We start from the raw sequence: 12513 nt of genomic DNA, 5'->3' as shown, positions 1-12513 counted from the left end.
ACATTGAAATTGAGCAGCAAAAGATAAGGATGAAGTTCGAGGTGGTGGTCTACCTCAGAAATATGCCCCGTTCATCACAGGGCCTATGCAGTAAGCGTTCATAAGCCACTTTTCAAGCACTTATCACCCAAAATGCCTACTGCTATTCAGTAAGCGGTGATAAGTGGATGATAAAAGACTGAATTACCCCCAAAAAATTGCTCATAAAAAAAATCGCTGAGGCAGCGAGCCACATATCGCCACTTTTCGGCATGTTCATAAACTCGCGCAATTCTAGTAGCAGTGATTAGGCTATGAACGCCTATCGCCGCTCTAGAATGGTGATTTTATCACAAAATCCTCACGCCAGAAAAAGTTGGCGTGAAGGTGTTGGAAACCTGCAGAGGAGCAGCGAGATGGGACTTAGAAAAAAAAATGCATTTTTCCTGCATAGGATTGATGCCGGGAATCTCTGGAGCTGATATCCATTAATATTAGCACCAGAGACCCCTGGCATGAATCCTGTGCAATAAAAATGCATTTACAGTCAACTTCATTACCATAGCGGACAGCCTCAGGGACACTTTAAATCCCGAGATACAGACCCCGTTATGGGGTACCGGTATCTACTATGCATTTAAATGTCCGCGTCCCGTGACCGTGGGAATAAAATGCATTGGAGATACCAATTCCCCCCTCTCTTGCTTTTCCCTCCTTCGAGGCTCACACAGTCCAGATCTTCTCTCCTCTCCCGGTCCATGTGGCGGTCATCTATCGCCCACCTTCCTCTACTCATCCCCCTTCTGCCTTTCTCTCTCACTTTGAATCCTGGCTCTCTTTCTTTCTCTCCTCAGACTCCCCTGTTCTTCTCCTTGGGGACTTCAATTGCCACATTGATGACCCCTCTCTCCCTTGGGCTTCCCGCTTTCTTTCTCTAACCTCTTCTTTTGGCCTTCAACAGTGGACTGCAGCCAGCACCCACAAGGATGGCCACTACTTAGACCTGGTTTTCACTAAAAACTTCTCTCTCTCCGACTTCTCCATTTCCCCTTTTCCTCTCTCTGACCATCACCTCATCTCATTTTCTCTCTCTCGCTTCTCTCCATCTCCATCTCCATCTCGCCCTCGTTTTTGCAGAAACCTGCACTCTATTAACCTACCAGCTCTTGATTCCACTTTACGCTCCTCCCTCTCCTCTCTCAGTTCCACTTCAGACCCTGACAACCTGGTCAGGAACTACAACTCTGCCTTATCTTCCTCTCTTGATCTTCATGCCCCACTTTCTCTCTGCCGTCCTCGCCCTTCTAACCCCAGACCCTGGCTAAACTCCCACACACGCATGCTGCGTTCCTCCACTCGTTCCTCTGAACGCCTCTGGAGGAAATCTCATACGCTCGCAGACTTCATTCACTACAAATTTATGCTATCCTGTTTCAACTCTGCCCTCTTTCAGGCTAAACAAACCTACTTTTCATCACTAATCAACACACACAAGTCTAACCCACGCCGTCTCTTTTCTGTCTTTGACTCTCTACTCAGACCACCCTCAGCTGCCTCCTCTTCTTCATCCATCTCACCTCAGGACTTTGCTGACTTTTTTAAGAAAAAGGTGGAGTCCATACGGCAGAACATCCCATCTGTTGCCTCCTCCCATCCCACAATGCTTCCCAACTCTCCTCCTGTCTTTCTTGACTCTTTTTCTGCTATCTCGGAGGAGGATGTATCACTGCTGATCTCCTCTTCGCCCTCTACCACTTGCCCACTTGACCCCATTCCCTCCCATCTCCTAAAACCTCTTGCTCCTTCTATAATCCCTATGCTCACACAGATCTTTAACTCTTCCCTCTACTCTGGTACCTTTCCTTCATCCTTCAAGCATGCAACCGTTATACCATTACTCAAAAACAGCAAGCTTGACCCTACCTGTCCTTCTAACTATCGACCTGTCTCCCTCCTGCCTTTTGCCTCCAAACTCCTTGAACGTCTTGTATTCTCTCGATTGCTACACTTTCTCAACACCTATTCTGTACTAGACCCTCTACAATCTGGCTTCCGCACTGCTCACTCTACTGAAACAGCCCTCACTAAAATAACTGACGACCTCCACGCTGCCAAAGACAGAGGTCATTGCACTCTGCTCATATTACTCGACCTCTCTGCAGCATTCGACACCGTGGACCACCCTCTTCTCCTTCACATTCTCCATACTCTTGGTATTCGGAACAAAGCTTTATCCTGGATCTCCTCTTACCTCTCCCATCGTACCTTCAGTGTCTCTTTTGCTAACACCTCCTCCTCCTCTATTGATCTCTCTGTGGGGGTACCCCAGGGCTCTGTCCTGGGACCCCTTCTCTTTTCTCTCTACACACTCTCTCTAGGTGACCTAATCACATCTTTTGGGTTTAAATATCACCTCTATGCTGACGACACACAAATTTACCTTTCAACCCCTGACCTTACACCTGCTATACAGACCAAAGTTTCTGAATGCCTCTCTGGAATATCATCCTGGATGGCCATCCGCCGACTGAAACTTAACATGGCAAAAACAGAGCTCCTTATACTACCTCCCAAACATGGCCCTACTACATCCTTCCACATTGCTATTGGAAATACGATCATTCACCCAGTAGCCCAAGCACGCTGCCTAGGGGTCAAACTTGATTCCTCTCTCTCATTCTCCTCTCATATTCAAAACGTTTCTAAAACTTGTCGCTTTTTCCTCCGCAATATCACAAAGATACGCCCTTTCCTCTGTTACTCAACTGCTAAAACTCTGACTCAGGCCCTCATTCTCTCACGTCTCGATTACTGCAACCTCCTGCTGTCCGGCCTTCCTACCTCTCACCTGTCTCCCCTACAATCTATCCTAAACACTGCTGCCAGAATCACTCTACTCTTTCCTAAATCTGTCTCAGCGTCTCCCCTGCTGAAATCACTCTCCTGGCTTCCGATTAAATCGCGTATCTCACACTCAATTCTACTGCTCACTTTTAAAGCTTTACATTCTTCTGCCCCTCATTACATCTCAGCCCTAATTTCTCGCTATGCACCATCACGACTCTTGCGTTCTTCTCAAGGATGTCTTCTTTCTACCCCCTTTGTATCTAAAGCTCTCTCCCGCCTTAAACCTTTCTCACTTTCTGCCCCACACCTCTGGAATGCTCTTCCCCTCAATACCCGACTAGCCCCCTCGCTATCCACCTTTAAGACCCACCTTAAGACACATCTGCTTAAAGAAGCATATGAGTAGCACTGGATAATCATGGACACATGACACAAAGCTTGGCCTCCTGCAGACGCACTTACTAGTATTCCCTCCTACTGTCTCTGTACGTTCTCCCTACCTACCAATTAGATTGTAAGCTCCTCGGAGCAGGGACTCCTTCCTTAATGTTACTTTTACAGTATGTCTGAAGCACTTATTCCCATGATGTGTTATTTATATTTGCTATTTATATGACATGTATTACTACTGTGAAGCGCTATGTACATTTTATGGCGCTATACAAATAAAGACATACATACATACATACATACCGGCACCCCATTAGGGGCCTGCATCTCGGGAAGTAGGAAGTCACCGAGGCTGAAACCAATGCGGTTCAGCTCAGGAGACCCCCTGCTCATCTAAACTATTAACAAAATTAACAATTATACACATACATTTATGGCGAGACTTGCACAGGGAGAGACGGCTCTCTCAGAGCTGCTCTCTCTGCAGCAGATACAACTCGCCGGGTAAGGCCTTTTCTGAGGGTCGTTCATCAGCCCGTTTTGTGAATTTTGCTATGAAAAGTAATCAAGGCTTTCTGAATACTGTTACAGCAACGCTCATAAAATGGTGATTTAAATGGCCCAGCGATTTTTTTAATGAACCTTTAGTGCATAGGCCCCCTTGTCAGTTTTGAGATGTACAGCGAGTGGACCAAAAATGTAAATTATGAAGGCAATAAAGATGCGTTTTCCTGCAAATTTAAGGAGAACAATTATAGAAGAAGTGATGAGCTATTTTAATTTTAAGTCAACTTGTGAAAACCGTGAGAGAGAGCATCAATGCCCTTTTGAGGCATACAAGGGCTCTTCCCTGGAAGTCCTTCGACCTGTTTGACGACTACTAGTTATAAATGTATTTAAAAATATAGATGCGCCACCAATGTTTTTAATCTAAAAAAATTGATTGTTTAAAATTATTTCCTTGTTTAATGCTTATTTTCTATTTTGCATGTCTGGGGCTGGGCAAAGAGAACGCGCAGGAAAAAACCCTCCTTGGTGCAGGAAACTCTACCAGCAATACTGCCAGGCAAGACACAGTGCTCCAATCCATGCATGTCAAGTCCCTTCCTCCCAAACCCCCCAAACCTAATGTCAACCCCCCAGTCCTAATGTAAAGTGCTGTACCCGAAGCCATGCCTCTTCCACCACCCCCCCCCCCCCCAAAAGCAGAAGATACAGTTCTGAATAATTATGGTCTGTACTGGTGTCATGGTCCTTTTACTGTAGCTCTTTTTAGCCTTTTAGCCGAGGATACACAGAAACAATTATCCCACTAGAATGTAACATTGTTGTGGCAATACTAACTTGAAAGTCTGACACTGTGTATACTGTAGCAGCACGATTACACACTAGTTGAATAAGTCATGTATGATTAGCCAATTACAATTAATTAGTGACTCTTGGCATACAGTTGATCATGCTGAAAACTTGATAGAAGATGTAGGCATTTTTTAACCATAATGTACGGTGCGATTGATAATACAGAACATTGTTTTTTTCTTTACAGACCCAGATGTCCAAGAAGTACTAGCCATTGCGAAGAAGGAAAAGACAAGAATGTAGATTTTGAAGAAGAAGCGACGTTGTATTGTTCTGTTATTATTTTTCCCTTTATTATTTTGTCCAAATAAAAATGTTCATTCTTTAAATATACTTTTTTGTGTGTTCATGTTTTTAGTCTAGACTGGTACTATACCAAAAGTTCTAAAGGCATTTAAATATATAAAAACGTGTCATTGATACTGTATACTCTACAGAATACAGTATGTAAAAATACAGTATAAAGCTGGAAAAGAAAGTGTTTGCTACTATTTAGATACACCAACAGCAGTAGTTCTGTACTACTGTCGAGCACAGTGATGCCTAACCTTTTTGTTTGGAGGAACCCTTGAAGGTTTTTGAAAAATCTTGGGGAAACCCTAACTGATTGATAAATATTAGATTAATTTCACACTTCACAAGCTCCCTCTATTTCCCATCCTCTACCCATGTATTTCTCTCCCCTCCGTCTCACTCACTCTCCTCCCGCCTCGCATGTATTTATCTCCCATGCGTCTCACTCTTACTCCCTCTTTTCCTCACTCACTCCTACCTTCCACAATTACCTCACTCTCTTTCAATCCTCCCACAAAATACATACCAAAAAAAACCCACACCCTACATACATGTAACCCTACCCGCAATACATAATAAAAATACTCGCAACCGCAAATACACATTACAAATGCCCACGCCAATACATATTAAAAATGACCCCGCTGCCCAATACATTTTAAAAAGACCCCCGCCGACCCCATACCGCATGGGTAAAATCATCATCATTCCTCCCCCAGCACCCCTCATCATCGTCATCCTCCTCCTTCTCAAATACCCCCCCCCTGCATGTCACATCAACCCCCCCTGCATGTCACATCACTCTCCCACGCTGCATGTCACATCACTCTCCCCCCGTGCATGTCACATCACTCTCCCCCCGTGCATGTCACATCACTCTTTCCTCCTGCATGTCACATCAATTCACCCTGCATCTCACACAACCATCCCCTGAAGATGCCTGCTCTCGACCAGAGAAGATTTTAGCCTCATTAATTGAAATGTACATTGACTATTCCCCAGCTCAGGGAAGACTGCTTCATAGCATATTCATTAGGAATGAGAGATTGATGTTGAAAACTAGTTTCTGAAATACTTGGCTGAATAATGTATCCCACTCACTAGCCATGTGATTTTTTTTTGCTTGGGTGAAAGAGAAAAAGGAAGGGGTTTCAGGAAAGTGGGTTCAGGGAGACAGAAGGAGAAGGGAGGAAGAGATGTACTACAGGAGCGTAGCTGTTCCATAGTTAAAGTTGCTATCAAATTTGTAACATGAAAATAAACATTCAGGCTTGCTAAAAAAAACTGAACAGCAATATGACTCAACTGATGCACCATGAGCATCACTCACAACACGCTAGCCAGCAATAGCCCCCGATGTCTGTCAGTGTGTGTCTGTATGTCTGTCACTGTGTCTGTCACTGTGTGTGTCAGTGTCAGTCACTGTGTGTGTCAGGGGGGGGGGGCAAAAACAGAGTGGGGGCAAAAACAGCGCTGGGGGTGCAAAAATGGAGTGGGGGCAAAAACGCAAATGGGGGGGCAAATACGTAGTTCCGGGGGACAAAAACAGAGCAGGGAGGGGCAAGAACGGAGCTGGGGGGACGGTAAACTGAGCTGGGGGGGACAAAAACGGAACTGGGGGGGCAAAAACGGAGTGGGGGGCAAAAACGGATCGGGGGGGGGGCAAAAATTCACGTCTCAGCACCGACTAGCCCCGCCCCTCTGTCTCCTGCTCTCTGATGCACCCGCTCTCCGCACTCACAAACACTTGCTCACTAAAACACACACACCTCCGCATATCACAAAAAGTACAATACATGTTGCATTCTAAACGCCGAACCGCTCCCCTCCAGCAGCAGCCGCCACCATCACAAGGAGCATCTCCTAACCTTTGGCAGCAGCAGCGTGCAGAAAGCGGGAAGACTGCACGCACTCAACAGGAAGTGCCAGGCTGCTAGAGCGCTCTGGGCAGGCGGAACCCCTGGGACTGCTCCCCGGATCCCCACGGTTCCACGGAGCCCAGGTTGAAAATCACTGGTCTAGCAGATTCAGTATCTAGCGACTCAGTGAGGAAATGCACTGTATCTTCCTGTACAGTAATTTAATTAAGAACACCAGGATACGCATGCGCATAAATGTGATGACACATATGCGTTTCAACAAGTTTCCAATTTGAGAAACACTCATTCGCGGAATACATATTTTACATTCGGCGGAAGAGGCAACGTTGTATTTTTGGCTACGGAGCCTCAGAACAAATTGATTCTGTTTATGAGTAGGCATTACTGAAACAGAATATTATTACACACTGGCAGTTCACACGAAGATTTGAGAGGAGAAAGGAAACATGCTCACTCTATAAATAGAGCTAAGAATTCAATAAAGGAAGTAACAGAAAATACTCAATAATACAGGAAATATAAAAATATGCACATTGTTATAGAGGATAGCATTATATCAAACAGAAAAAGGAGAAAGCTAAGGCTGCGGCCACACTGCCACTGCCACTGAGCACACTCATGCTTGAGAGCAGTGACGTCACCAACTCTCCAAGCATGAATGATCACTGTCCTGCAATAATTTGAGAGCAGGAGCGGGGGCTATTAAGGGAGGGTGCGTGTCATTGGCTGGATCGGGGCTGTGTGTGTGTCTGTCTCTGTGTGTCTCCCTCCATTCTCTCCCCCCCCCCTTCCTTCCATTCTCTCTCTGCTCATCCGATACTGTTTCTCTCTCCCCATTCTGTGTCTGTCTCTCTCCCCATTCTGTCTGTGTCTCCCACCCCATTCTATGTCTGTCTCTCTCCCCATTCTGTCTGTGTCTCCCACCCCATTCTATGTCTGTCTCTCTCCCCATTCTGTGTCTGTGTCTCTCCCCCCATTCTGTGTCTGTCTCTCACCCAATTCTGTCTGTGTCTCTCTCCCCCTTATTTGTCTGCCTCTCTCTCCCCATTCTGTGTGTCTGCCCCTCTCTCCCCATTGGCTATTGAAGGGTCATGTGACCCTGCTGTAAGCTTTGAAATCAAATTTCCTTGTCTCTCCAAGCGCTGAGCTTTGGAGAGCGTACGTGCATGAGCGCCTGAGTGCCGCTTGATCGTGGCCGCACTTATTGGGAATCACTGAAGTGATCTCACCAAGCACGCTCAGTGGCAGCGTGGCCGCAGCCTAACATAAAAGAAGAGCGCGCAGGGATCAGAGAATGAGCAGAAAGACAGCAAATGTCTCACTATCAAAAATTGATAAGATTACAATATTATCAGAGGAATAAATATTTGTATCGGGTAGAAGGGAATGCTATGTTTTATTTGTCTCCTCCATGCCCCACACGAGCAATCAGAAAGGTTTTCTTTGGAGGGTAACAGCAGCACCTCAGTCAATCTCTCCAAGAGTAACAGAATGAAGATTTCCGTACAGTGTTACTGTTACTAGGAATGGGAATCACTGCCTTGTCTTACTACTGATTATGTGTTTATGTGCTCAAGATAATTTGGCATCATAAATAAGTTATTCAGATACTATTGTGCACTACTTGTTCAGTTTGATACTTCATAAAGTAATGAGATGTGAATTTTCAGACACAACACAAAAACAGCGCCACTGAGTGACCACCAGCTAATCTGTGTTTGTAACACTTTAATATTCCTATACTTTCTCTTGTGGGACTTTTCTCACCAGCTCAGAATAAGTTGCTCTCCGGAGCTTGAGTAAAAGTGGTCCCTTTTCTTTTCCAATTTTCCATTATTAGTACAGTTTCTTTTTTTCATTAAAGCTCATTGACTAAATAGATTATTAATGGAGTGTGTAGATTATTTATAGAATGAATTAGTCATTAGATAAACAGGAAAGTGGGGAAAAACCACGAAAAGGGTTTGTAAACAGGTCACTGGATTCAGGACAGACGGATCATCGTATGGACAGCTGTTTTGATTGATCAGTGGAAGGTTGTTGAATGTATACAATGATTCAATCTTTAAACAGTAGGCTGATGGGCCCTTGAAATTATAACTTTGTGCAAATGCCTTTAGGGAAGTGATTGATAGACATGCTCTATCAGTCAATGATTAATCTTGGTCAGGGAATGGTTGGGTTTCTTGGTGAACAGGAGAGTGGGGGCATAGATTGTCTCTGGATAGTTTACAATTCATTGGATGTATTAACAGGTAATAAACAGCATTACTTCCCCTCAGTACCCGACTAGCACCTTCTCTATCCATCGTTAAGACCCAACTTAAGACACACTTGCTTAAAGAAGCATATGAATAGCACTGTGGATATTCTGAACACATGATACATAAAGCTTGGCCCCCTGCAGACGCACTTACCAGAACTCCCTCCTACTGTCTCTGTATGTTCTCCTTACCTACCAATTAGACTGTAAGCTCCTCGGGGCAGGGACTCCTCTTCCTTAATGTTACTTTAATGTCTAAAGCACTTATTCCCATGATCTGTTATTTATATTATCTGTTATTTATTTGATTACCACATGTATTACTACTGTGAAGCGCTATGTACATTAATGGCGCTATATAAATAAAGACATACAATACAATACAATACTGAAACACTGGGTGAGTTGCTGGGTCAATGAAGTGATTGGTGCCTTTATGGATCAGATCAGTCAGTGAGGTCTGTGAACCCTTTGTCACTTGGCATGAGAGAATATTTGTCAGGAATATCACACTTCCAAATTATTGCTGCGCATTAAGATTCATCTTGAGATCGTCTTAGTGAGGACAACGTTCGTATGTTCTATCAGGAGAGATATTTACAGTGATACAGTTGTGTTTACTGGATATTAATATAAAAGCAATTGAACTTGATTTGCCAAACTAACCTTATTTGTTTCTTTGAGGAGGTAAGTAGGAATCTAGACCAGGGTAATGCAGTTGATGTGGTCTACTTAGATTTTCCAAAGGCTTTTGATACGGTTTCACACAAGAGGTTGGTGTACAAAATAAAGAAAGTTGGACTCGGTAATACTATATGCACCTGGATTGAAAACTGGTTAAAGGACAGACAACAGAGGGTTGTCATAAATGGAACTTTTTCAGGTTGGGCTAAAGTCGTGAGTGGAGTACCTCAAGGATCGGTACTGGGACCCCTGCTTTTTAACTTGTTTATTAATGACCTTAAAGTTGTCATCGAGAGCAAAGTCTCCATCTTTGCTGATGATACTAAATTGTGTAAGGTAATTTCTCTCCAGAAGGACTTGGAGAGACTGGAAACTTGGGCAGATAAATGGCAGATGAGATATAATACAGATAAATGTAAGGTTATGCATTTGGGAAGCAAGAATAAACAGGCAACTTGCAAACTAAATGGAGATAAATTGGGGGAATCCTTGATGGAGAAGGATTTAGGAGTGCTTGTAGACAGCAGGCTTAGCAATAGTGCCCAAAGTCATGCAGTAGCTGCAAAGGCAAATAAGATCTTATCTTGCATTAAACGGGCAATGGATGGAAGGGAAGTAAACAAAATTATGCCCCTTTACAAAGCATTAGTAAGACGACACCTTGAATATCGAATACAATTTTGGGCACCAATCCTAAGAAAAGACATTATGGAACTAGAGAGAGTGCAGAAAAGAGCCACCAAATTAATAAAGGGGATTTGCAATCTAACTTACGAGGAGAGGTTAGCTAAATTAAATTTATTTACATTAGAAAAGAGGCATCTATGAGGCATCTAGGAGGGGATATGATAACTATATACAAATATATTCGGGGACAGTACAGGGAGCTTTCAAGAGCACTATTAATCCCAAGGGCAGTACAATGGACGCAGGGGCATCCTTTTAGGTTGGAGGAAAGGAGATTTCACCAGCAACAAAGGAAAGGGTTCTTTACAGTAAGGGCAGTTCAAATGTGGAATTCATTACCCATGGAGACTGTGATGGCAGATACAATGGATTTGTTCAAAAAAAGGTTGGACACCTAGAAAGGGAAAGTATACAGGGATATACCAAATAATTAAACACGGGAAGAATGTTGATCCAGCTAGTAATCCGATGTCCAATTCTTGGAATCAGGAAGGAGTTTATTTTTCCCCTTATAAGATATCATTGGATGATATGTCACTGGGGTTTTTGTTTGCCTTCCTCTGGATCAATAACTAAGTATAGATATAGGATAAAGTATCTGTTGTCTAAATTTAGCATAGGTTGAACTTGATGGACATATGTCTTTTTTCAACCTCATCTACTATGTAACTATGTATCTTAACATAGGGTTCTGTAAGCTTTCGTTTGATGTAGATGATATGGATACTTAGAGAGCTGGGATGAGAAGAAAAGGTTGTACTTTTATTTATTTATAAAAATGTTTTATCAGGAAGTAATACATTGAGAGTTACCTCTTGTTTTCAATTATGTCCTGGGAACAGAGTTCTAACAATACAAGGTTACATTAAGAACAGGGTTATACAGTCAATCCACAGACATTTCATGGACAGAAAGAGTTGGAAAATTGGGTACAGGGGATAAAAGGGCGGGTGAGTTTCAGATTGAAATAGATCAGCTTTAACATCACCAAACATCAGCGAACGGCTCAAACCCTTTGGTTGCCATTTGGCTGCTCCAAAGGCTGTCTGACTTTGGGGCGACGCAGATGTACACTGAAGAGGTTCAGGTTTAATGCAGCTGTAAATACAGTACAAGGTTCTTTGTCTTCTTGGCTCATTAACATTCCAATGGGTGGGGTTGACGTTCCACAAAGTACAAGCAAATGTTAACCCATTGCTGGTCCTGTGCAGAGGGGAGCAGCTCTTGGGAAGCCTTATCAGGCTGTCTGCCTTTGGGGCAACGCAGATGTACACTGAAGGGGTTCAGGTTGAATATGAGTTCAAAGGTAATATTAATGTAGGATACTATGTGTCTCAATAATTTCAGGTAGGATTAGTACTGGTTGCGGTGTGTGTTGTGAGTGCTGTGGGAGGGGTACGGTATACTAGAATGCATTGAGTGAGATTGTATCTAGGACTTTACTCACTTCAGAGGATGATGAGGACTTTGGACAAACTTCTTCTGAGTCTGTAAGAGAGATAGAGAGAGAGAGTATATTGGAGGGATGTAGGATGTGTGTCATTGTCCCAAGAGGGGACCACACACTGAAGTTACTGAACTATCTAATTTTTGCATTACATTCTATTTATTTAAGTAACTGAGTTAAATCATATTGAAGATACAGAGGCACTCATTGAGCCACTTTATCACACTGTCATGCCATTCATTTATACTGTAATACGTTTTCCATTATTCCATCACTTTTGCTCCTGGGTTATTCACGGGATCTAGAGATTGAGGTGAAGAAAAATCCAGACAGAGAGAAATGTAAAGAATTTGAAAGACAGTGGTGGCAAATAGTTAACGAGTAAAAAATGTATGAAACAAAGAATAGTGAAGAGAGCATGGGAATGAGAGATAATATGTTTTGGGAAGTACAACAGTAGACATAGGTCTCAATGTTACCTTTTCTGGCCAACAGAACCCAGTAGAGCAGAAGAATGATGCAGATCAGTACGACAAGCCCAGCAGAAACTATGACTGCTATCAGCCAATGCAGCGACCCAGCTGGAGAGTAAACACAATAGTCAGGTGGATCCTGGAATTAAGAGGTCTTCCTACACAAATTACATCATGGAAGGAAGCAGCTTCAATGGCTCAATCCCCATA

General features: G+C 43.4%; 1 protein-coding gene across 2 annotated transcripts in view; it reads right to left on the bottom strand.

The window, feature by feature from the left end:
- Positions 1-12513, bottom strand: part of LOC142465182 (Fc receptor-like protein 5) — a 142236-nt gene that overhangs the window by 26179 nt on the left and 103544 nt on the right. The window contains exons 7-9 of one of the 2 annotated variants that reach the window (XM_075569153.1): positions 12310-12411; positions 11831-11871; positions 11125-11656 (exon numbers count right to left, since the gene is read on the bottom strand). In XM_075569153.1, the coding sequence (XP_075425268.1) occupies positions 11621-11656; positions 11831-11871; positions 12310-12411 (179 nt within the window). In that variant the 3' untranslated portion in view covers positions 11125-11620. Of the gene's footprint in view, positions 1-11124; positions 11657-11830; positions 11872-12309; positions 12412-12513 lie in introns of those variants that run through there. The other variant, XM_075569151.1, reaches the window with a different exon arrangement.

Source organism: Ascaphus truei, chromosome 13 (genome assembly GCF_040206685.1).
Source record: "Ascaphus truei isolate aAscTru1 chromosome 13, aAscTru1.hap1, whole genome shotgun sequence".
NCBI classification, from domain to species: Eukaryota; Metazoa; Chordata; class Amphibia; order Anura; family Ascaphidae; genus Ascaphus; species Ascaphus truei.
Note: the sequence above shows the minus strand (reverse complement) of the source record. Positions and strands in the feature narration are given on the sequence as shown.